This window comes from Spodoptera frugiperda, chromosome 11 (assembly GCF_023101765.2).
Source record: "Spodoptera frugiperda isolate SF20-4 chromosome 11, AGI-APGP_CSIRO_Sfru_2.0, whole genome shotgun sequence".
NCBI lineage: Eukaryota > Metazoa > Arthropoda > Insecta > Lepidoptera > Noctuidae > Spodoptera > Spodoptera frugiperda.
Genome location: NC_064222.1, coordinates 9,112,146 through 9,138,250, shown reverse-complemented (window position 1 = coordinate 9,138,250; position 26,105 = coordinate 9,112,146). Strand labels below are relative to the sequence as shown.

General features: G+C 36.5%; 3 protein-coding genes and 1 long non-coding RNA gene across 4 annotated transcripts in view; 1 reads left to right on the top strand and 3 right to left on the bottom strand.

The window, feature by feature from the left end:
• The window catches only part of LOC118274759 (uncharacterized), a 380,866-nt gene that overhangs the window by 150,480 nt on the left and 204,281 nt on the right, over window positions 1-26,105 (bottom strand). The gene's annotated exons all lie outside the window — the stretch shown is intronic.
• LOC118274760 (alpha-tocopherol transfer protein-like) lies at window positions 1,801-12,410 on the bottom strand. Its single transcript, XM_050696753.1, has 7 exons — window positions 12,292-12,410; window positions 11,248-11,470; window positions 9,582-9,738; window positions 8,154-8,271; window positions 5,739-5,873; window positions 4,921-5,134; window positions 1,801-4,034 (listed from the first exon to the last, which is right to left on the bottom strand). Exons 2-7 carry the CDS (start codon window positions 11,405-11,407, stop codon window positions 3,880-3,882), a joined length of 939 nt encoding a protein of 312 aa, XP_050552710.1. The 5' UTR covers window positions 11,408-11,470; window positions 12,292-12,410; the 3' UTR covers window positions 1,801-3,879.
• The window catches only part of LOC118275113 (apyrase-like), a 235,522-nt gene continuing 222,623 nt past the window's right edge, over window positions 13,207-26,105 (bottom strand). The window contains exon 12 of the mRNA XM_050696739.1: window positions 13,207-13,217. The gene's annotated coding sequence lies outside the window, so the exon portion shown is untranslated. The remainder of the gene's footprint in view (window positions 13,218-26,105) is intronic.
• Window positions 21,369-22,249, top strand: LOC126911206 (uncharacterized). Its single transcript, XR_007705723.1, has 2 exons — window positions 21,369-21,854; window positions 22,006-22,249. It is a non-coding gene; the product is annotated as an uncharacterized LOC126911206 (long non-coding RNA).

The following is a 26,105-nucleotide window of genomic DNA, read 5'->3' as shown; positions in this document are numbered from 1 at the left end:
TTTATTTGTTTCTTAACACACGCACACATAGATAATTTTATGGCCAGTTGTGTACCTTGGGGAGACGGTGGTACGGGAATCTCATGTAATGTGTACACTTGTACAGTGGGGATCAAGAGAGGCGCAGGTCCTGCTAGTGATGCCAGGGCTCAGGAACAGGATGGTTTTTAGTCGGGTTGAATCGGGGTGGGAGAAGTCATTAGATGATGTTTCCCCCTCAAAAAAAGTTCTCACTAAGGATGAGCCGTTACGGACGTCACACCGTGGGAGTTCCAAGGTTGTTCTTGAGGATACACAGTGTACCCTTTTTTTGTTTTTGTGTGGGGAAAATCGTGCAATGACAATGACTTCTCCCATCTTGGGCGAAGTGAGAGGGAGTGGCAGATTTTTACTGAATAAAAACCACCCCGTTCATTCTCCTTCTTTACTTTATCCGCAGCTCTAGATTGAGCATCAGCCCTACTGAACCTAGGTCTGGTGGTAGTAGTCTGGCCCTTGTCGTACGCACGGGTTTGGTTCTGGTCGGGCGGCGAGCTACCCTTGCTCACCGTAAACCCACACATACGGTGGCCAGAGATCGTCACGCGTTCCCCGACGATCGCTGTGTCTCCTGCGATGGCTGGGTGTGAGGAGGACAGGTACCATTGGGTAGGTTTTAGATGAGGTAAAAACATAGTTTCCTCAGTAATTTTTCTAAAGCTAGGCGCCTTTTTAAGGTTTCCCTTGGTTTAAAAAAGGGTAGGCTGTAGCGGGACTGTAGTCAGTTTTACGCATATTGTGTAGGCGTTTACGGGTTTACCTAATTCGTATTGCCAGCTACATATAGTATGACAGAAAGGACACAAGATTTCATAATTATTTCAATGCCTAAACATAGAATGGAATGACAGATCGTACAAATTGCCTATTAGATCTATTTTAAGGCGGTATTGGTTAATTATACATAATTTTATTATGAATTGTATTTTAATTAAATATCTAAATAGGTGAATTAATACAATGAAACCTAGAATGAGGCCTCGATCTAGTCCTTTGAGTAATTTTTAGTATTTATCAATATTAATGGTATTTTATTTAATTACCTTATAGACTTAAGTAAATATAAATTAACACTAAATATGTAGGTGCCTATTTTAAATTGTAAAACGATAGCGTAAAATCTTATTTTTTATGGGATAAGCCGGTAACGTAGCAGACTTATCACCTGATGGTAAGCAATCGGCGCCGCTCATGAACACCCAAAACATTAGAAGTTTAGGAATTTGAGGATTGTTAGGGATTCGGGGATTGGGAAGATTCTAGAGGAGAGTAATTAAGCCTTTGGTAATTATGCCCTTTATTCGAGTGCCGTTGGTCTAGTCGACGCAAACGGTGCTACCGAGCTAAGGGTCTCGAGTACGAACAAGTAATAATAAGGGTTGCAAAAATTTTCATAGTAGCATTGAATCTAAAGATTTGCCTTGTAATATATAAATTCATTAAAGTGCATTACATTTGGAACTCTTATGCCTAGGGGCCTTACTCTTAAAACAAATCTCAATGTCAATGCAATTTCAATCGAATAAAATGTCGCTATTTATTAAATGTCAAAACTATACAACCCCAATCTTAGCTGTTAAATAACATTTAAATCCAAACTCATTTCCATTTAGTTCATTGAAAATCAATGCAAAACAGATGAAAGGGGGAACTAGAGTTGCAGCTCAAAAACATTACGTAATTTCAAAATATCAATGTCGATCGATCGGAATGCATTTCAAAAGTAAGGCCCCTGGTCTACGAAAAATAAAAACAGTGGAATAAAACTGAATTGATAAAAACTACCATTTATTTTAAACAAGATTAGATTGCACTATTATTTATTACTACATAATTATGCATTTAAGAATTATAATAAATCAGCAAAAAACATAAACTAGGTTACATTCGATTCAGTTATTCACTTGTTATTTTAATTTCAAAATTTGCTGAGACAGATACAATAATAACATTTACATCACTACTTAGTATAAAACAAAGTTGCTTTCTCTGTCCCTATTTCCCTTTGTAAGCCTTAAATCGAGTAAGTAGTCAACTCGGACCACATGCCTACGGCCCATTTGGGACGAGTTGCAGAAAATAAAATAAAATAATATTTTTAGTGGTCAACTCGTCCCACGTCACTATTACAATGAGATAAAGTACAGTCAGTAGCAAAAGGGTTAGTGTGGAAATAATAAATTTCTATTACTTTGTTGAAAACAGAAGATTTTCTAGGAACTTAATTCTATCTTTGTTATCATTTACTTCATAAGTGACCGCCATGACCATTGTTTAAGCCACACATGTTTACTATTCTTAGTAATTTTGGTTATCACATGAATTTGTGCGATTGCAAAAAATAATTTAGGTAATAAATTATTTAACCGACACTAAAAAAAGGAGGTTCTTACTTCGTCAGGATTTTTTAATACGAAATAATCTATGAACAAAACGAAAGTAAAGAAAAAAAATATTTTTAATCTTGTGTTGCTAACTGTACCAAACATTGAAAAAGTTTAAAAATCCATACAAAAAAAAACGTGGGACGAGTTGACCACTACAAATTTAATTTATATTTAATTTCCCCAACTCGTCCCAAATGGGCCGTAGGTATGTGGTCCGAGTTGACTACTTACTCCTTAAATCTTAAAAACTACGCAACGGATTTTGATGCGGTTTTTTTAATACATAGAGTGATTTAAGAGGAAAGTTTATATGTATAATACATGCATAATATATCACTATTGCACCCATGCGAAGCTGGGGCGGGTCGCTAGTATACAATAAATCGATGAGTCACTCAAGTTATGTACGTTGTATAAAGTCAAAGTTACACCAGAAAAATGTCCTGCGACATATTGTGTAGCCAGTTGGGTAAAGGAGTGCGATGTTGCCGAGCTCTGGTTGACATTTTTTTTATGAAATAAGCCGGTAAACGGGCCCCTGGATCTCTTGATGGTAAGCAATTACCATCGCCTATAGACAATTGATACACCAGAGGCGTTACAAGTGCGTTACCGGCCTTTTGGGGGTTAGGAATTAAAGGGTTGTTGGGGAATCGGGGATTGGGAAGATTGGAAAGGCGGGTAATGGAGCCTCTGGTAACCTCACTCACACAAGAAAACGTTTCACGTCAGTTTTCTGTGAGGCCGTGGTATCACTCTGGTTGAGTCGGCCCATTCGTGCCGAAGCATGGCTCTCCCACACAAACACTGTCTTGCAACATCAACGTTACTGTGGACATAAGTGGCGCTTTGTCGGATTCACCGAGGACAAATGTCTCCCTATATGTATCGTTGACATGTCAAGCAATACCAACCGATTTCACCTGACATATATAGAGACAACGCGCAACTTATGCTGCGACGTCAGATGAATTAATCGTGTGACCTCAAGAAACTCCTTCTGATAATACACGACTACGTGTGACTCATGTCAGCAGCGACATTAGAAGACGCGATGCACTTTGAAGCCCATGTCGCGCGATGTTGCCAGACATATCGACCCACTGTCGACCAAAGAGGCCGGCAACGTTGCGCAACTTCACCCAACGTCGCTGACGAAACGTTTCGCAGGATATTTGTCCCTATATATATTTCTGGCTTAAATAAGGCCTTCGTTCTGCCCACAGAAAACTGAAATACTGGTTTTGCCCCTAATTTATGATGTTTTAGGATAACTCAGTGTGTTTTCTTATTTCTTTTTTCTTTAGAATATTATGTCTTTGACTTTAAGCTATTTATCCAATTTCTATCACATCATCTTCTAATTGCTTGCTTTGTTGGCCTTAAATACTAATAGGATAACCGTAAAATAATTCTAATTCTATAACTCCATTAAAACTACTCCAATCTAATCTTAGTCTACAGTTAAATTCCTGAACGAGCCAGGCATTCCCATGTATTCTTCGTTGAATTTTTCCGTGTTTCGTTTGGTCTCATCCGTGCAGGCTTTGGACATCATCTTCAAGTACTCTATGTGTTTCTCAGAAGACACTTCATCCACTAATTCAGCTGTAAACAAGATAAAAGTCACTATTAATTTTGTTATGATTGGAAATAATTAAGAGAAATCTGGAATTAAAAATGTATGTCAAAGGAACTTTTGGTGTCCGTTTTTTCCTTCGCCGTTTGTCAGTGGTGTATAAATACACTTGAAAGTAGATATAGCTCGGAAAAAGTAATCTTGTCGTTGGTAGGTTTGAAATCCGCACTCTTATGCTTGAATATCGGGCGCCTTAAGCCTTCAGACCACCATGACGTTACTAAATACTTTTTATGGAATAAGCCAGTAAATGAGCAGACGGTTCACCTGATGGCAAGCAATCGCCGTCGCCCATGGATACCTGAAGCACCAGAGGCGTTACTAGTGCGTTGCCGGCCTTTTGGGGTTAGGAATTTAAGGGTTGTTGAAGAATCGGGGATTGGTAAGATTGGGGAATGGGATAACTAGGCCTCCGGTAACATCACTTTTAAAAGAGATGATATAAAGCAGCTGACTGTTTATCGAATAGTTTATAACATGGTGAACATCACACACACACACACACACACATAACGTCACGCTTTTTCTCCCCGAAGGGGTAGGCCGATTTTTTTTTGTTTTATGAGACATGCCGGTAATCGAGCAGACGTATTACCTGATGGTAAGCAATCGCCGCCGCCCATGGACACTTGAAACACCAGAAGCTTTACAAGTGCGTTACGTTAGTTTTTGGGAATCAGGAATTTAAGGAGGAATTTTCGAAAAACCGAAAAAAGTCCTTTAAAAAGTAATACTTTACCCGACCCGGGCATCGAACCCGAGACCCCTTGTCCAGCAGTCACACTTGCGACCACTCGACCAACGAGGCAGTCATCGATGGTGAATATTTGGACAAGATTATTAACATTTCGTTACCTTGCATTTTGTGATAAGACTTTAGTTTCCCCCCATACTCTTCTGGTAGCAGATCTCTGGGCACTACTTCATATAACTCTTCTAAGTTCTTGTGCACTAGAATTCTTTTACCGAGCTTCTCACTTATGAATTGCTTAACAGTCGTGACTACAATGTCCACAGCCTTTGATTCAGTTATTAAATGCATATTCTTCATTCTTCCACCGTAACCTTTCTGAAAATAAAGTTTTAAATCTACAATTACATATACCTCTGAATACTTATTCGAATTTAAATATTAGTTTTCACAATTATTTGAATATTATAAAACAAAACCTATCGAACCAAGGGTCTCGATTTCGATGCGTGGAAGTAATTATTATATTATGTGAGGGTATTATCCCCGAAGGGGCAGGCAGAGCTGCACACTAAAGTACATAATGCTATATAATGTACACCCACTTTTCACCATCTATTGCCATAACTGGGCACAATTCCAGACTCTGTGCTACTACTGAGAAATTTTCGAAAATCCGAAAAAGGCCCAGTAATTTTTTGCCCGCCCCGGGAATCGAGTCCCTATGTTCGGCAGTCGCAGGTGCGAGTGGTTGCTAGTGCGACTGCAAGTATAACTGGCCTTTTTTTAATTTCTCAGTAGTAGCACGAATTGTGCCCGGTATATGGCAATAAGCTCACCCCCTATTACATGGGACTTATAACACAAATGGTGAAAAGTGGGTGTACATTGTACAGCAGCATTACGTGCCGTAATGTGCACCTTTGCCTACCCCTTCGAGGATAAAAGGCGTGACCTTGCGTATATATTAGTGATTACTTACAATCAAAATATTGAGGAAGGGGTGGACATCGGGAGTAGTCAGTCTTGTAATGAGGTTGAAGATATTTACGTCACGGTAGTCAACTATTATAATGAAGCCGTCGACGTAGTCGTTCGCCCGAACGTAGTCAGCTAGCTGGAAGATGAATAAAAAAATATATTAAAAAAAAAATGGAAGATGATGATAAAATTGACGATGATAAATTCAAATAATTTATTGTTTTATTGACTGACTCATTGGTCGATTGGTCGCAAGTGCGACTGCGACAAGGGGTGTCAGGTTCAATTCCCTGATTGAAATAAAAATAAATAAATTTAAAAAATTAAAAAGTAACAGTCGGGACCCATTAAATAAACTAGACTAAAATCATTCAATATGGGTCCCGACTGATGCACTCAAGTATGTTTCGCATAAGATTATTATTTTTTGTGTATTGATTATAAAATTATTTAATTTTGTGGTAATAGCATTGCTATCTACACTTTTAGACTAAGCTTGTTTTTTACTTTTCAGTTTTTATTTAAAGTGTTTTTTATGCAGTCGGGTTTTTTAATTTTTTAAATTTATTTATTTTTATTTAACACTTTTTAGTTAGTTATAATACGGCTATGTGTTTCTCAAGATTTCACCCGCGACACGAGAGAACTACTTCCAATACCAAGATAATAAAAAAATAACACACGTCGATCCAGTTATTTTAGATTGATTGCGTAACACAAAGAGAGTAAAGGAATTAGAAAAAGAAGAAGGATTAAGGGCAGTAAAATTTACTATTTACCAATTTCGTAAACGGTCGGTCTATTTAATATTTTTTTTGGATCTTTTATTCTGAGGGGTTTTTGTCCGTAATAGTATTAATCCTTATGCTTTTAAATAGTCTATTAATTTTCTACATTAAATGAAGATAAAATTTGCTCTTTATACTGTTTCAAAATTTCTACTAGTTTTTGACAAAAAAACGGTCTTTACAGTTGACGCGTCGCATGGGCTATAGGTAAACGACTATGTAGATAGATTCCTTATTTAACGTTCAGCAAAGCGAGGGCGGGTCGCTAGTCCTTTATTTATAAATAAATTAATTGTAAATAATTTAGTTAAGACGTACTTTTATTATTACTTTTCACTTTTAAGTTCAGACACCGCTAGTCAATCGCGTCGCGTAGTACCTATATGAGTATTTAGTTTGGATAATAAAGAACATAATTGCACATAGTATTTTTTTCTATATGTCAGTGATATACCATTTTGGAATCCTCATGATGAGCTCTTTAATTTGATACCCATATTGTAGCAAATAAAAATTATTTTTTTTTACTCCTATCTAGGGCGCCTCACGGCCGCCATGTTGGTTTTTGTTTTACGTCACATATCTAAGAACACTTGGGTAATTAAGACGAATCCAACGATACCCTGATTGTCGAAATCCATCAAGCCGTTTCGAAGAAATGAGGTAATAAAGAATATTAGGCTCATACATACAAGATACGCGCGAAAAACATAACCCTTCCTTGGCAGTCGGGTAAAAATATCACTAAGTTTTTTTCGGTTTATCCAAAATTTCTTAGTGGTAGTATGGAGTCTGGAATTGTACCCAGTATATTGCAGAGACATCGGGCGATGTCGGGCGACGTCGGACGACATCGCCGCGACATTGTTAACTGTGGTGCGACAACAGTTTCAACAATGTCGTTCGACATCGCCCTATGTTTCTGGGAACACTCATGTCGCTCAACAAATGTTCCTAGTGGTGACGAGGTTTTAGCCTCAAAAGTTATAAGATAAATACTAGGCCAGACACTTTTTATATGGTGGGAGAAGAATGATCAACACGCTTGCAGACACACCTTTTTAATCTGCTTTATAATAATGAATAATAATGTCATTAACTATTATTTTAATTACCTCTTTTACAAAACATCTAGACGATGCAGACTTATTTTGATAGTGTTGGTACTATGTCAAAATACATTTTGTAATCGGTACTTGAATAATTCAAAACATGTTCAAAACAATGTTAAATGAGAATTTTATGTTAATTGCGAGAATTAATTTATTTCACTAAATTTAAATTTTGATTCAGAGACTTTTTTATGTTTTCCTGTTTGGATTAATTGTATTAGATTTTATGTTACCGTATTCTATAATATAAAAATAAGTCGGGTTTTCCCTCCTGACGCTATAACTCCAGGACGCACGGGCCGATTTCCACGGGATTGCATTCGTTGGAAAGGTCTCAGTATCCGTGAGGTTAATAGTAAAAAATAAAAACAGAAAAAAAAACAATAGAAAACCTCATCTGGTGGCGAAACGAAATTCGCTGGGGATTTGCTAGTACTTTATAAAATGGTAATTTAAAATAAAGAAGACTATTACTTATGAACAAAATAACAAAAATACTATCATACATATACTTACAATTAAAACGTATTGAAAAAACTGTAGGATTTCTTCCGGCGTGAGATTGTTATCGAAAGTTTTGATTAAAACCACTCTGCAGTGATCTTCTGACGTTTGCGGAAGAGGAATGACCCATCTGCAAGAGAAATAATAATATTACATTTTATATTGCACTGCTTCTTGGTTGATTGGATCTTTTTTGATCACACTTAAGTATGGGAGAGCCATACTTCGGCACGAATGGGCCGTGTTAACCGGATTGATACCACGGCCTCACAGAAAACCGACGTGAAACAACTCTTACGTTGTGTTTCATTATGTGTATAAATAATAATTCAATACCTATAAATAATTCCACAAATCATGTACCAAAATACAGTGAGTTAGCAGTGCTGAAAACGGACTCAGCTTAGCTAAGTTTTTTTTATATGGAAAGATGCGTGCTATTAATGTAAGCTTGTGGCTTCCTGGCACAGATACATTGGTGCATCTACATAACCCAGCTTACTCGCACCGCTACTTAGTTTATTAGTGGAAACGGTCACATAGTTTCACAGCTTAGCTATTATATCTTCGTAACATAGCTACAAGTCTACCCATTCACTTCTTAATTGCGTAACAAAGTGTGAAATAAATAAACATTGTCATAATAATTAACTTGTAATTTTAACCATTCAAAATACCTTTTCCATAACATTTTGATCTTTTATCTGATATCATAAAAAGTCTTGTCCTCGAAAGTACAAAATATATTATTGTAGGTATTTATGACTTTAAGCCTATTTAAAACATTCACTTGAAACATGACATTTACTTAATTTAAACAGGATCAGTAGGTATTATATTATTTAAAAATAAACACAACATTCACTTAATCGTTACCTTGTTAAGAGTGCTTACTTGGTTCATGGTTTGGACCTTTCTCGATAAATGGACTATACAAACTCTTCAGCTTTATATCATATAGTTTTAAGGTAAGCGTCCAAAGGCCCGCATTGCACGCATCGAATGCATCGCACGCAATGGATTTTGGTTAGTCTTGTATAAACACTCATACAACAGCGTCCACTGATCTACATCGTATGGACCGCTCATCAGCAATGCCTACATGCGATGCGTACTGATGACGTCATACACAATGCTGATCAGTGGACGCGCCTCGACTAATAAATAAGCAATAACAACTTCTTCAGCGCTTTCCTCCATTCTCGATTTCTCACAAACATTTTACATTTAACATATGTTCTTTTTTTCATTTAACATTTAACAAACAAAATTCAGAATCAGCAATCCGACTGCTGATATTCGCCTCGGCAAATCGATCGCTACCGATACAGTGGACCTAGTCAGAAAAATTATTCCGTTTCATACGATCCGTCCGATGCGTGTGACGCGGGTCTGTGTACGCTTACCTTTATAGATAGATTTCTCTCTAATCGTACTTACACTTTTTCCAAAATGTTTTGTAGTTCAGTTTTCAAGTTGCATTTTACAAAGAATCTCGGCGCCATAGTTTTCATAGTGCATAAAGTATCGATTTGTTTCTTCGCCTTTTCCACAGACCCCTTGCATGATACGATAGCCGTCTCTAAAAACCGTTTGCCTGAAAACAAATAATAATAAACATCGATCAATATGGTTGACAACATAAACAGTAATGTTTTTTTAAACATTGCCCCCACACTAAGATTTTCTCGTGTGTCGTGGGTGCGTTTACAAACATACAAGTTCACATGCACTTGACACCCAGACTCGAAACAACAATTTGTGGATCATACAAAGAGTTGCTTCGTGCGGGAATCGAACCAACTACAGCGTTACTTGGATGCCAGTTGCCCAGCCACCGCGACAACCGTGCAGTCAATATTTGCAGTAATCAGTCGTATATTATATTACTATATTATTATTACTATATTATTATTACTATTTTACTGAATTTTTTACTCGTATGTATTTTAATACGAAAAAATCTTAATTTCCTTCATCATCGCATCAAGTGTGAATGATAGGATTTTTTTTTTGAGTTGTTATATCGAGAATTGTGGTGGCCCTTAGGTGTCGTGATGGTTTAAGACACCCGTTCCACATTCATAAGATTGCGGATCTTAAACCACACCGCAAGAACGAGCCACTGACTACACCGTTCTTAAAAAAGAAAACTTGTTCTTGTATTTTTTTTGTGGTTATAGTTGAGAGAACAAGGTTTTAACGAACTAATAATTGTAGAGTTTAAATGGATATTCATTCAAGAGTAAATTTTAGATTTGTAGCATCTACTTTACATAACCTGTTTTGAACGTTTTTCGAAAACTACATAATAATATCAAAATATTGTAATACAATGCAACGACCTTAATATTTGGAAAAACCAAAAGTATCATATACATTGACTCATTGTGTAGTCTAGATAAGTTTATGTATATTAAAATTAAAATCAAACTTAATTTTAAAACTTGTTATACAAATTTTCAAAACAGGTCCTATGACAACATCAATAATAATAACATAAACAGCTTAGAACTAGCCACTGCTGACCAAAGGTCTCTTCTTACAAGGAAAAGGTTTAAGCATTAATCACTACGCTTGCTCAATCCGGGTTGGCGATTTGCGACTTAAATTGGCGAAATTATAAGCCCAGGTTTCCTCACGATATCCGGAGCTGCGGATAACGTAAAAGGTTACCGGGGCTCCGGCTCAACGCAGGAGAAGGAACGGAGTAGTTGTTAGTCAGTAACAGTCTGACATTCCCTCCCGTCTAGCCCAAGGTGGGAGAAGAAATTGAATGATTTTCCGACCTCAAAAAAAAAAAGGATTCCTCACGATGTTTTCCTTCACTGTTTGTCAGTGGTGTCTAAATAACATTTGAAAGTATTTATGTTACTCGGAAAAAGTCACATTGGTACTTGCCACTGGTAGTTTTCGAACCCATTCTCCCATTCGTATGCATGAGGAGCGGGCAACTTAAACCTCCAGGCCAACATGACATTTTTCATACTTCCCAATGAAAAAAATGTAGTAAGCTTTTCTCACTAAGTTTTCTTACACCATTATTATGTCAGTGATTTATTAAAACTACGTACAAACAAAGAAGTAGAAATCTAAAAGAACTCACTAAAATCCTTCTTGATGATATGTGGCTGCTTCTGAACCCAATCTTCCAAAATCTTGATGGCTTCATCCAACCTCTTCTGGTCATCTAAACCGTACAGCTTCCTCACATTCTTCACTATTGCTGGAGTGATATTCAGCAGAGGATTTTCAATTGAACCCATATTATTGTGAGCGTACAATAAGGTTTATTTTCCAATGACACTTATTTTAATCGCGACTGGAAGCTATGTATTTAATTGATACGTATAGGTATTATTTTGTTTGCCTTCGTAATCACGACTGAGTTTTATATTACGCGTGACGTTGCCTTTATAAGTTCTTGTATGGCATTTCTTTAGGCACACACACAAACAAATAATACGATATTTTTATGCATTTATAATAAGTATGCATTTACATTTTAATAATCTTATTGGTTCAAAAATACAAGTGCTGTCGGAAACGTGATCTGCCTTACGAATTTTTAAGTAAATAATAATTATAATTTATAAAATCATTATAATTTTTAGCAAGGATTATACATAAACATTATAAATTCAAGATCAAGTTTTTGCCAGTTATGTATAGACCAGCCAGTAAGCCAACCGACTCTAATCTATCAATTTATTTGACTGGATTTTCGACCTTAAGTAAAACTACTTGATTCCTTGTACTCATACTAACAGATATTCTTTTTTTTATGGTATAAGCCGGTAAACGAGTAGACGGATCACCTGATGGTAAGTAATCGTCGCCGCCCATGGACACCCGAAACACCAGAGGCGTTACAAGTGCATTGCCGGTTTTTTGAGGGTTAGGAATTTAAGGGTTGTTGGGGAATAGGAAGATTGGGAAGTGGGGTATTTGGGACTCCGGCAACCTCACTCACACAACGAAACATAAAGTAAGCAAACACTACCATGGTGACTATATCGGTGACGAAGTAGAGATGTGTAATGTATGCCATTGATAATGATGCCAGGTCAGCTCCAGTCTTCAAGAGTTTGAAAAAAGCAATGAGGTTAAAAATCTAGTAAATAAATTTGATATAAAGGACTGAGTTCACCTGCTGGCGTCTTGATATTAGTACATTGTATGTAATAGGGGCTAACACTACCTATTGCCATAAACTGAAAACAAATTTAAACTCTTAGGTAAACTACTAACATTAAAATCAATAAAACAGTAAAACTTGGATTTGTACATTAAATATTTTATTACACTTTATTTATTTTATATTAGGTACAATAAAAACAAAATAGGATGATAAGAAATCCGTAACAGAAAACAAATTGGATAAAAATTTATATATTTTCTGTTTGTATGTTTGTCTGTTTGCACATGCTAATCTCTAAAACCAATGAATGGATTTCGATGAAACTTGTTCCTTAAAATAGCTTATAAGACTAAGCAACATTATTTATACAGGGTGACTTTAAATTCGACGTATTCCTCCCGGGAGGTGATAGTACAACTAATTTCCTACAAAATTAGCCCTGAGGTCCTTGGGCGGAAAGTAGCTAGTTTCTGAGATATTCAACATTTTTGGTTTTGGTAAAAAAATCCCGAATTGATTACAAAATTATCAATAAATAAATAAATACTGGTTGGATTCTAGTAGTTTTAGGGAATTTAATAGTTTGATGGAATAATAATAGTTTGAGGGAATTGACCGGCGTCGAAATTCTTCTCCGAAATATATTTGAACACAGTGACGAAATAAGACGCATATTCAGCCCAAGAGTGAACGTCATAGAGATAAGGAAGCGTCTTCGGGCATGTATTTGTCGTAGGGGAGATCACTTTAAACAAAATTTTGCTAATTAAGGAGTTTTTGAAATTGCCCTATTCTCTTTACACTCTACTTAATATCATTAATTAATTCATTTGTTTTGGAGAATTTTGTGAATAATTTTACGTTTCTGTGTAGCTAATAAACCAAGGAAATTTTTCTAATAGTTTGTACGCATAATGTCATATATTATTTTTTAAATAAATCCAGTTTCCTGTTGACCAAATTAGTGATACAAAACAAAATTTGATAATAAATTACTTGCTATTTTAAAACTAATGACATTTATGCCATTATTTGTATTTATAAATGATGACTGCTGTATTGGCAACCGATTAAAACCAAAACTTATAAAATCCAACCAGTATTTTTTTATTTATTGATAATCTATATGATTTGTAATCAATTCGGGATTTTTTTACAAAAACCGAAAATGTTGAATTTCTCAGAAACTAGCCACTTTCCGCCCAAGGACCTCAGGGCTAATTTTGTAGGAAATCAGTTGTATTATCACCTCCCGAGAGAAATACGTCGAATTCAAAGTCACCCTGTATTTTCAGCCATAGTGGTCCCACTGCAAGGCAAAGGTCTCCCTACCCTCCTTCCACTCGTCTCTTTGTAGAGCTTTCTATGGCCAATCCTTTTTATAGGCATCGAGTTCATCCCGCCATCTCCTTCTGGGCCTGCCGTACATCCATTGACGTTGAGTGGGCCGCATTCAGTTGTGGGTTTTGTCCATCGCTCGTCCGACATGCCCGTCAGACGTGTCCAGCCCAGTTTCATTTCAAGCTTGCGGCTTTTTAAGCTACATATTATAGGTAATATTTTATTAACACCTAAGCCTAACAATATTGCCTGCCTAGTCTAGTAAATTTATCTCTATTCTAGTTCTAGCGGCAAAAACAACGTGTCCTCGGTGTGTCTATTTTCTTAGAAGCCTTGCTTGCTACTCAATTATTAAGTCAATCTAAGTTACTTATAAAATAACTGACAATTATAAGTACTCATGTAATACATTTAATTATTGTATACACACGAGTATAAGGCAATTCCGATGAATTTTTACATTGTATGCATTTTAATATATCAACTTTAATTCCATTTTAATGTCTAATAATTGGGTAGTTGCTTAGGTAAAAAAGAAATTATTTTATCTTATCAATACAATAGATATAGTATTATCTAACATTAGAACTTTTTTTTTTGAGGGCGGAAAATCATCCAATTACTTCTCTCGCTTTGGGCGAGGTGAGAGGGAGTGTCAGACTCTTACTGACTAAAAACCACCCCGTTCCTACTTCTGTTTTTCGAACCAGAGCCCCGGTAAACCCGCTAGGTAGTCCGCAGCTCCGGATCAGGCATCAGCCCTACTGAGACCCATCTGTGGTGGTCTGATGGTAACATTAGAACTTAAGACGGAATATTTACCGTGTTTATTTATATCTATGAGTTTGACGAAATAACAAACTCATTGACATAAATAAAAATAAAGTTAAATATCCCGTCTTAAGTTCTAATGTAAGTGTTATTGACCATGTCAGTTTGAAAACTTACAATATAGTATCCAAAAATAATCGTACTTTTTTCAATATTTTGTATGTTTTTCTGTATATTTATTTTCTATTTTTATACTTAACTCTGTATCTCGAAATAATATCCTATTCATTTTTTGTCATTTGGCCCTATATGGTTTTAACGATATAGGTGACTTTATTATTACTACGTGACGCAGAGTAAGGTTAAAAACTCAAAGGAGGATAATTTCGCTATATTCTGTGTCATTTCCACAGCGTAAACTGTTGTAATAATTTACAGATAACAAAATATATTATGTATAACTAGTAACACCTTCTTGTGAAGTAATGTGTAACTGCCTGCATTCAGTTGTCATTTGTTTTTAAAAATAAAATTCAGTCGTTAACCGAAAGTGTCTGCGTAATTATTTAATAGGTTATGGGCAATCAGTTTCCCGTGTTTTTTAGTTAAAAAACTGCAAACTTTCGTGAAATATGGCTGTAAACTATATTCAGAGTGTACCGAAATTGAAAGGCAGGGAGAATTATGATGAATGGAGCTTTGCGGCAGAAAATTTGTTGGTGCTCGAAGGCATGGTGCATTACATCAAACCAATAGCCGGCATCGAATTAAAACCTGCAGACGACGCAAAAACAAAGGCAAAGTTGATTTTAACTATAGATCCTGGATTGTACGTGCATATTAGAGAAACAAACAACTCGCAAGAACTATGGAACAAACTAAAGAACATGTTTGATGATTCCGGTTTTTCGAGGAAAATAACATTGTTGCGTCATTTGATCTCCATACGACAAGAAAACTGCGATTCAATGACTGCATATGTCACGCAAGTTGTTGAGACGGCGCAAAGATTAAAGGGCACAGGATTTACAATTACAGATGAGTGGTTAGGATCATTATTACTAGCCGGTTTGCCAGATAAATTTTCTCCAATGATAATGGCCATAGAACACTCTGGTATTAAGATTACCACAGATGCAATAAAATCAAAATTAATTGATATGGAGGTTCCAACAATGACCGAAACGGAAAGTGGCGCTGCATTCGCCGTTAAAAGAACGAACAAGACGCCAAATAACAAAAATGGCGGCAATATGTCGTCCGCGTCCAAGTCCAAAGTGACAGGAGTAACCTGCTACAAGTGTAAACAAACCGGCCATTTTCGAAACCAGTGTCCATTATTGCAGAAAAATAAGCAATCTAACGCTTTTAGTGTGGTATTTCTTAATGGAAAATATAGTAAAAGTGAATGGTACGTAGACTCGGGCGCAAGTGCACATATGACTGCAAATAAAGAGTGGATAAACAATGCAAATTTCCATCCATGTTTATCAGAGATCACCGTTGCAAACAATATGAAAGTGCCAGTGTTGTGTTCCGGAGACGTATTGATAACGACTGATCGTAAATACGATATCACAATTAAAGATGTACTGTGCGTGCCAAGCTTGACGACAAATCTATTGTCAGTGAGTCAACTTATCAAGAATGGAAACAGTGTTGTTTTCGACGATAATAATTGTTACATTCGCAACAAAATGAATAAGTTAGTTGCTACTGCAGAGTCAATTAACGGAGTTTATAAATTAAAAACGAATGAGACAGAATGCATGTTAGCAGCACCTGCAGTTGCTAGTGCAGAGCTTTGGCACAGGAGGCTCGGACATATTAATAGATGTGATATGGAAAAAATTAAGAATGGCATTGTGAATGGATTGTCATATCCCACTACCAGTAACATGTTGAAGGAAAAATGTGTGACCTGTTGCGAGGGCAAACAGACAAGACTACCATTTTCACATGTTGGTGAAAGAAGTAATGCAACCTTAGAGATAGTTCATGCTGATCTATGCGGTCCCATGGAAACAAAATCTATAGGTGGTGCGCAATATTTTCTTTTATTTGTGGATGACTTCAGTCGCATGAATTATATTTATTTTTTGAAACACAAAAATCAAGTATATAAGCAATTCAAAGATTTTAAAGCTATGGTGGAGAACCAGCAAAATAGAAAAATTAAAGTTTTGCGTACAGATAATGGTGGTGAATTTTGTAGTGGTGAAATGGAAAAGTATTTGACACAAGAAGGAATAATTCATCAGAAAACCGTTGCATACACACCTGAACAAAATGGTATATGTGAGAGAGCCAATAGAACTATTGTAGAAAAGGCTAGATGCTTGCTTTTTGATGCAAAACTAGAAAAGAAGTTCTGGGCAGAAGCATCTAATACAGCAGTTTACTTGAAAAATAGGTCAGTTACTTCGAGTTTGGATAATATTACTCCTTATGAAGCGTGGTATGGAAAGAAGCCAGATATGAGTCATATTCGCCTTTTCGGCAGTCCAGTAATGATTCATATTCCTAAGGAAAGAAGATTGAAATGGGACAGAAAAGCCGAGCAATATATTCTTATGGGTTTTTCAGAAAACATTAAAGGCTATCGAGTATATGATCCTAGAACAAATAAAGTGACTGTAAAAAGGGATATTACAGTGTTGGAAGGAAAAACATATAAAGAATGTAAGGAAAATGATGCTATTTGGATACAAGAAGAACAAGGGATAGAAAACACTCAAGTACCAGTTGCACAAGTTGACACATTACAGACAGATCTAGAGAACAGAGATTCAGTGGGGGAATCTACAGTAAGGGAATCTCTGAATACCTCTAGCTCTCCTTGTTACTCAGATCCTGATAGTGATGCTGGTGATGATACCATGGTCCCATCCAACAATGTGATGGTGAATAAGTAGGGAACTACGACAAATACTCATAGTATGGTAGACATACGCAGTAAGAGAATACGGAAAGCCCCTGAACGTTATGGTTTCAGTAACATGTGTGCCTACGATGATACACCTAAGACAGAGCAGATCGACTTCTCAGAAGCGCTGACTGGACCAGAAGCTGACAGTTGGAAGCTGGCCATGCGTGAGGAGCTGCAGTCATTTGAATATAATGATGCATGGGAACTAGTTGATGTCCCAAGTGGTGTTTCTATAGTGCAGTGTAAGTGGGTGTTAAACAAAAAGCTAGATGTGAATGACAAAGTGCGTTATCGTGCCAGACTTGTAGCAAAAGGTTTTACACAACGACCAGGTATTGATTATTCTGACATTTTTTCTCCTGTTGTGAAGCATTCTACACTGAGAATGTTGTTTGCCCTCAGTGTACAATGGGAAATGGATATAACACATTTAGATGTAACAACAGCCTTTTTAAATGGTCATTTAAAGGAAGATATTTATATGTCTATACCTGAAGGGTTTGTAAAGGAAAGTAATGGCAAAGTATTGAAACTTAAAAAGGCTGTTTACGGGTTAAAACAATCCTCATTGGTATGGTATGAAAAAGTACGAGATTGTTTATGTAATTTAGGTTTTACAAATAGTAAATATGAACCCTGTTTGTTTACTCAAAATTCTGATAAAGTTAAAGTCATTGTAGCAGTGTATGTTGATGATTTTCTGATTTTTTCAAATTGTACTAGAAAGACAGAGGAATTAAAATCATCATTAGCTTCAGAATTTAAATTAAAAGATCTAGGTTTTGTGAAACGTTATTTGGGTATGAGAATTAATGTTAACAAGGAGTGTAATACTATAACTGTGGACCAAAGTCATTACATAGAACAATTGTTAAATAAATTCAATATGTCTGAATGTAAAACTGTTGATACCCCAATAGAGTGTAAATTGGATATAAAACAATCTGAAAAATGTGCAAAGGATATTCCTTATCAAAAACTAATAGGCAGTCTTATGTATTTGGCTGTGTTAACAAGACCTGACATTGCATATTCTATAAGTTATCTTAGTCAGTTTAATAATTGTTATAATGAAAACCATTACCATTATGCCAAGAGAGTTTTGAAATATTTACAAAAGACTAAAGATTATTGTTTAATTTATAGGAAAGAATATACTGAATTGAAGGGTTTTGTTGATGCAGATTGGGCCAGTGACAGTCTGGACCGCAAGTCTTATACTGGTTACTGTTTTACCATGTGTGGGTCTGTGATCTCATGGCAAAGCAGGAAACAGAAGACAGTCTCCCTCTCTAGTACAGAGGCTGAATATGTGGCACTGTCTGAAGCTGCAAGAGAGGCAGTATACTTGAGTAATTTACTAGGTGAACTTACAGGAAATGTAAATGTAATAACATTGTTTTGTGACAATCAAAGTGCCCTAAAGCTTGCAATTAGTCAGCAGTCACATAATAGAACAAAACATATTGATGTTCGTCATCATTACGTTAGAGATGCTATTAAAAATAAGTTAATTAGAATTCAGTATGTTTCTACTCAGGATATGCCAGCAGACTTGCTAACCAAAGGTTTATCATCTTGTAAACATTATAAATTTGTAAAAATGTTGGGCATTATGTCAAACTGATGTTTCTGGGATTCTTTGTATATTTTGTTAAGTGGGGGTGTTGTAATAATTTACAGATAACAAAATATATTATGTATAACTAGTAACACCTTCTTGTGAAGTAATGTGTAACTGCCTGCATTCAGTTGTCATTTGTTTTTAAAAATAAAATTCAGTCGTTAACCGAAAGTGTCTGCGTAATTATTTAATATAAACAATATAAGAGTTATTAGTTTTTTTCACTCATCGGTTTACATTATCAAAATTTTCAGACGGTTCCTATTTTTTTTTCTTTTATTAAATATGGAATGTGCTCATCATAATGTAGGATTCCAATTTTTCAAATCAGTCCGGTAGTTTCGGCGCCTATTTAATACAAAAAAAAAACAAACGAAAAAACAATTAAAATTGTCCCTAAATTAATTACTACGTTAGCGGCTTACTCACGTAATTGTTTGACGAGGAACTCGACTAGTTTTTCGACTATTTAGTATGTCTCACGAAAGTTACAATAAAATCGTCCCTCTTTATAATATTATCTAGATAAGATAGATGTAATAAAGATTTATCCAAGTCGATTAAGACATCTTCGAATAATCGGTAAACATACTTAAAAAAAAAAGTTGCCGACGAAATGATAACCTCCTTGTTTTAGAAGTCGGTTAAAAAGTAGAAGAATGAACGCAATACAATAAGGTTTGGACTACCTCGTTGTTGAAATAGTTACTTTTGCGAGATATTATTAATTGAAATAGAAATTGATACTTCGGGTTATAATTTTTGCACTAGGCAGTTTAAAATCCTCGAGCAATATGCCCATAATCTGCTTGCTAATTTATCTGAGCAGGGGTTTTTTGTGAGGGGGGAAAATCACTCCTTCAATCACTTCTCCCGCCTTGGACGAGGCTAAAGTGAGTGTCAGACTCTTACTGACTAAAAACCCTGTCATCATACTCTTAATTAAGACTCATTTTATTGATACTCAACTGTGTAATCTCTAACACAACGCATTCAATACTAGACTTAAATAACAACATCACAAAATCCAATTTAACTTCATCATCAAATTCAAAGAGCATTGAATAAAAAAAAGTATATTAATAAAAAAATATAGTGCTAGTAGGATATCGGCCAGTCGATAGGACAGTCGACAGGCACACACTTGACGTGCAAAATTGAACATTATTCGCAAATTGAATCCGTCGGTACCTGTCAACTAGATTCATATTTCGTTGGCAACTACCATTGGATCTCGAAGGGAACTCATTTTGTTTGGTTAAAAGTCTAATTTGTTAGTGTTCTTTAACACCAGAAATGTATGCAACGAAGACGTAATTATGTAAGCTATAAAACTATGTAACCACTGATACTAAGCCAGGTATCTGTGTGAATAAGATGTGCTGTGTAGATGTGTAGCTCTAGTATGCGATGTATCAATAGTAGAGAAGCCATCCACATATCCATAGCACACGTTGATGGTACGCATCTTTCCATATAAACATCATGCATAAACAGCTTAGCTGAGTCCATTTCCACCAGTGCTAAGATATGTGTACCAATGACTATGATTGGTGGACGCTTAACGCATCCACAGCAACGTAGCATAGCACAGCTCTGGGGGAAAACCACAGTGAGTGAGGTTACCGGCGGCCCAATTACCCCCTTTCCCAATCCCCGATTCCGCAACAAACCTTAAATTCCTAACCGCTAAAGGCCAGCAACGCACTTGTAACGCCTCTGGTGTCTCGGGTATCCATGGGCGGCAGCAATTGCTTACCATCAGGTGATCCGTCTGCTCATTTACCGGCTTTTACCATAAAAAATAAGTAAAAATATTGTTGAAGCTATCGAGAAATCGTAGTAGAATTCTCATCCACTTCACTCGATCAGAGGTAGTAAACCTCCCTTCACATCAGCAGGATTTTATGGCCACTAGCGCCGCACAGATTCTGCGTTGAATAAGATTTTATTTACGGCTTTGCGTGTTGTGGCCACATAGTGTTCATAATTATGGATTATTGGAGGTGTTAGACTTAGTGTTAAGACAGACAAGAAACATAATCACACCACTTAATTTTTTTAATACTAAAAGCCGGTAAACGAGCCAACGGATCACCTGATGGTAAGCAAATGCGGCCGCCCATGGACATCCAAAACCCCAGAGGCGTTACAAGTGTACAATCATTTAGCTTAGCACTGGTGAAAACGGAATCAGTATTTTTTTTTTTTTGAGTGGAAAATCACCTGTGACTTCTCTCGCTTTGGGCAAGGCCTCTGCCGCATTGCAAACCATCTATACATATAATAAAATCGTAGAAAAGTGCTGTCTGTACATTGAAAATAAAAATAAAAAAAATAGCAGGGGTTATTGTTATGTCGATGTCAACCCAAAAATGTAATTAACTTTTTTTTGTCTGTTTGTCTGTTTGTCTGTTTGTCTGTTTGTCTGTTTGTCTGTTTGTCTGTTTGTCTGTTTGTCTGTTTGTCTGTTTGTCTGTTTGTCTGTTTGTCTGTTTGTCTGTTTGTCTGTTTGTCTGTTCGTCTGTGCGCGCTAATCTCAGAAACGGCTGATCCGAGTTGGATACGGTTTTCACGAATATATTGTGGGATGCTTAAATTTACATTTAGTGTTTGTTTCATGTCAATCGGTTCATAAATAAAAAAGTTATGTCAAATTAAAGAATCACGTCGAACATTCTATGTTTATACCATTAATCTCCGCAACTATTTGACGGATTTGGTTGAAATTTGGTACAGATATAGTTTAGAACCTTAGAAAGGACATAGATATATTTTTATTTCAAAAATCAAAAAATAAAAATAAGAAATAAATTATTTATAAATAATTCTATGTCGATCGTTACACGACTTCGGTTCATGTTATTGTTTTAATTCATCGAAAAAAAGTAAATAAATAGTAAAAAGGTATGAAAAAAATAATATCAATATAATAAAACATTTAGTACAAAGAAAATGCTCTAACGGAGTATAGATAATTCTATGTCGATCGTTACACGACTTCGGTTCATGTTATTGTTTTAATTCATCGAAAAAAGAGTAAATAAATAGTAAAAAGGTATGAAAAAAATAATATCAATATAATTAAACTTTTAGTACAAAGAAAATGCCCGAACGGAGTATAAATAAATAATCCAAGTTGTCTTTATCCTCGATAGATGGCGTTGGGATCGAAATAGATCGCGCTATGGTTTCGTTACATTCATTTGGTTGGGTATCGGCCGAGCGCTTCGGTACTATCGTAGAAAAAGTGTATTATCAGTCGTATGATTATTTGTCTGTAGTGGTCCTGCTGTTTCGTATATTCTAAATTGGTTTCGTTACACTGTATTTGTCAATTAATAAGTTTATTTGTTGGGTTTTCCTGGTTTTTTGGTTAAAGTATTTAACGTAGGTTTAGTTTGATATCGATTATTAGTAGTTACTGTAGTTAGTTTTTTTAATAAAATTGTAAGTCTAATTTATAAATTAATTAGATTAGATTTAAGTCGTTTCTTTTAAATTATTTAGTTTAAGCTTGGTTATTATAGCATAGAGGATAGGTTGTAATATAGTTTCTTTTTTAATTGTTATAAATTCGTAATTCGTAGCTTTCTTTAGTTTTAAGTTAGTTTAAGTCCGTTTTTAAACTATTTTTTCAATGCCCTAAGTGAGTATACATCTATTAAATTCAAACGCAGAGCTCATTATGTTGATAATTGAAGAGTTCCCTGGAATATCTTCCACATCTCATTTTTGAAGAGATCCCGAGATCGGGAACTATGTGGTTAAAACCAAAAATTTGCCGGAAGTCACTATTCCACGCGAACGAAGTCGCGGGCAAAAGCTAGTTATTGTAATAATTATTAATAAGGTAATGTGGCTCTACACAAGAATTAAACCTAGTTTCTTTTACTCAACAGTACCTAATTCTTGCAACCACTTTATCAAGGAGGCCTTTATATTTAACCTTTCCTTAGCCCCTAACTTAAACTAATTCAAAATAATATCTAGCCAGCATAACTTTAGTTAGTTTAACAGAGTTTTAAGCAGTCACTATCTATTTACAGTTAGTTTAGGAACTCAAATGGTTTACTTATGAACTTGTAACTAAGTTTATCGTGGCTCAGTTATGTTATTCACTTTTTAACTAGTTTGTGGTTTGAACTGAGTTTGGTGTAGGGGTTCTAACGCGACTTTTAAACTAGGCCCCTCGTCCTTAGTTTATTTGGTAGCTGTGTTAGCAACCGTTTTGTCGTGTTCAATTCCCGCTGCAGTCTTAGGAAACTGAGAGTAAAGTTCCCTAAGAAAAGGAGGATCCTCCGACCAGGCGAGGTGATCATGCCTGGCGGGTTTTCTGCCCAACTGTTGTTCATTGGGATTTTCTATCCACGTTTATTTACAAATGTGCAATTTAGGATTTTTATGACGTCATCCGATTGATTTGCTCGTCGACAGTCTATATGCTGCTTCTGTCACTTGGCATGTGTCGCCATACTGTTATTCTTCTTCATCATATCAGCCACAAGACGTCCATTGCTGAACATAGGCCTCCCCCAAAGACTTTCAGATATTGAAGCGACCTGATTGGAAGCGACCTTCATCCAGCAGTTCTTTCCTACACACGTGACCTGTGGACTAGGTACCTAGCGGGTTACCAGGGCTCCTTCTCGAAAAACAGGAATAGGAACGGAGTGGTTTTTAGTCAGTAAGAGGCTGACACTCTCTCTCACCTCCCTCAAGGCGGGAGAAGTCATTGGATGATTTTCTCCCCCTTAAAAACCCGTTATAACTTACAGTTATTCACTTTTTTCAAGTAATGGACCTTAAATCCAATAGAATAGTTTGAAATATTATTCATTGGACTGTATAAAAACAATAAAAGTTTTTTATTACTTTTTTATTTCATTTTATAAAAAGGCCTGAAAGTGTTTTATGTAGTGGTTGTGAGCAAATTATTTTTTGAAAAGTTTTTGAACCAAAGGGCACCGTAGTTTCTTTGAGGCCGTGGTATCAATCCGGTTGAGTCGGCTCAACGATGCCGAAGGATGCTTCTCCCACACTTAAATGAATGTAAGACATAGCATTTAATTAATAAAATCTTTAAGTGGTATAATATCACAAAACAATTATTACAACAAGTTAACCTCTACATACCACTTCTTCAAAAATAATGCAAAGATACTATGTATGTATAAAAATAAAGCCACTGGAATCTGAACACCAACACGAAATTGGCAAGTAACTCTACCTTGGCCTAATATTACTCAACGAAAGTAACTCAACAATTTATTCTCATGAATTTTAAAAAGGAATTTTCTTTCACTTACCTCTCCTCTACGTAAAAACCACTTCATTTTTCGCGAAAAAAAACTGTTATGGTGTTAGCCAACTTCAAAAGAGAGGGAGGTAATAAATTTTGGGTCATGTGTGTGTATTTATAGGGTCGTAATTTGATTGATTACGTATGGAAAAAATACTTTTAGATATAGGCTTCATGGTAAGCATAGACTTTGGATTTAAAATATGTATATTTTTATTCAACTACTAGGTCCTGTGTCGGTCCAAACGGGTCGGTATGACGGCGGCTTCCGCCCTGAGTAGTCCGTACTATGTATTCCGCCCTGCTTATTCCACCATGCGAATTCCGCCCCGCGAATTCCGCCCCGCGTAGTCCGGCCCGCGTAGTCCGCACTGCGTAGTCCGCCCCGCGTAGTCCGGCCCGCGTAGTCCGGCCCGCGTAGTCCGTCGTGTTGCGTAGTCCGGTCAGCGTAGTTCGTGTTGCGTAGTTCGCCCCGCGTAGTCGGGCTCGCGAAGTCCAGCCCGCGTATTCCGCACAGCGTAGTCCGGACCGCGTAGTTCGGCTCGCGTAGTCCAGCCCGCGTATTCCGCACAGCGTAGTCCGGCCCGCGTAGTTCGTGTTGCGTAGTCCGCCCAGCGTATCCCGGCACGCGTAGTTCGTGTTGCGTAGTCCGCCCAGCGTAGTCCGGACAGCGTAGTTCGGCTCGCGTAGTCCAGCCCGCGTATTCCGCACAGCGTAGTCCGGCCCGCGTAGTTCGTGTTGCGTAGTCCGCCCAGCGTATTCCGAATTTGACTTGTAGGAAACTAGCCTATTCCCAACAATCTTCAAAACGCCGGCAAAATACTAGTAACGCCTCAATTGTTAATTATGGGTGTCCATGGGTGGCGGCGATTGCTCGTCCGATGATCCGTATGCTCGTTTACCGGCTTATTCCATAAAAAATTAGGTATATTGAAAACCTTTAAAATCATCCACCAACTTAACATACAAAATTAAATGTAATTTACTTTTCTACTCGAAATGACCCAATACACTAAAGAGCAAACAAACAAACAACACAATACGACTTGATAGTGGTTTATGTAAAAAGGAATGACCCAGTGCATTAGTGAAACGGATGCCTTCTCGTCTGTGTACCAGATGAGACCTAGCTAGTGAGGAGACCGTGTAGAGAGTATCGATAAAGTTTTATTCTGTGGTTATTTTTATTTGTAGTCTTGTAATTTAGTCTACAAAAGTGGAAATCAAGTGTTATACATACAAACATAATCCCACGTCTGGCTACTATGGGGGTAGACAGAGACCATGGATCGCCAATTATTATTGCTACTTACAAACCTTTTTCGCCTCATCAACAGTCATCAGTCTTTTCATGCATTTTCTTAATTAGAAAATATTTTTGCCTGCTTTACGCAACTCTCATTTTTGTTTTAAGCTCAATGTGATAATATCATGTATTGCCAGTGGTTACACAGAAGTTTCCATCGCAGACCAGTCCCGCTGGGATGAGTGCCTACCGGAGTCATACGCAAGGCTAGTTGTAGTAATATTTTGTCACTTCGGGACCTCAAAATGGAAAAGTTTTTAGTAGGTAATAGTTTGTTTACTAATTAAATTATATACCATTATTACAAAAAAAAGACATTGAACAGTGGCATATGAAAGACAAATACAATGAAAACGCTGATATAATAAGATTGTATATTGTAAATTAAATTCACAACACAGAAGATGCCTTATCTAGTATGTCTCACGAAACTTATAATAAAATTAAAACATGTCTTAGTAAAATCGAAACATCGACACGTTCCTATCGACACTATCCCCTCACTACCAAATGTCGTGCCAGAAGATTATTATCCCAGAGATTACCATTC

Coding starts and splice junctions, on each gene's coding strand:
- LOC118274760 (XM_050696753.1), bottom strand. CDS start 11,407: ATGGGTTCAATTGAAAATCCTCTGCTGAATATCACTCCAGCAATAGTG. Junction 9,739..11,247: donor TATCATCAAGAAGGATTTTA/GTGAGTTCTTTT, acceptor ATTTGTTTTCAG/GCAAACGGTTTTTAGAGACG. Junction 4,035..4,920: donor GTCTTATCACAAAATGCAAG/GTAACGAAATGT, acceptor TCTTGTTTACAG/CTGAATTAGTGGATGAAGTG.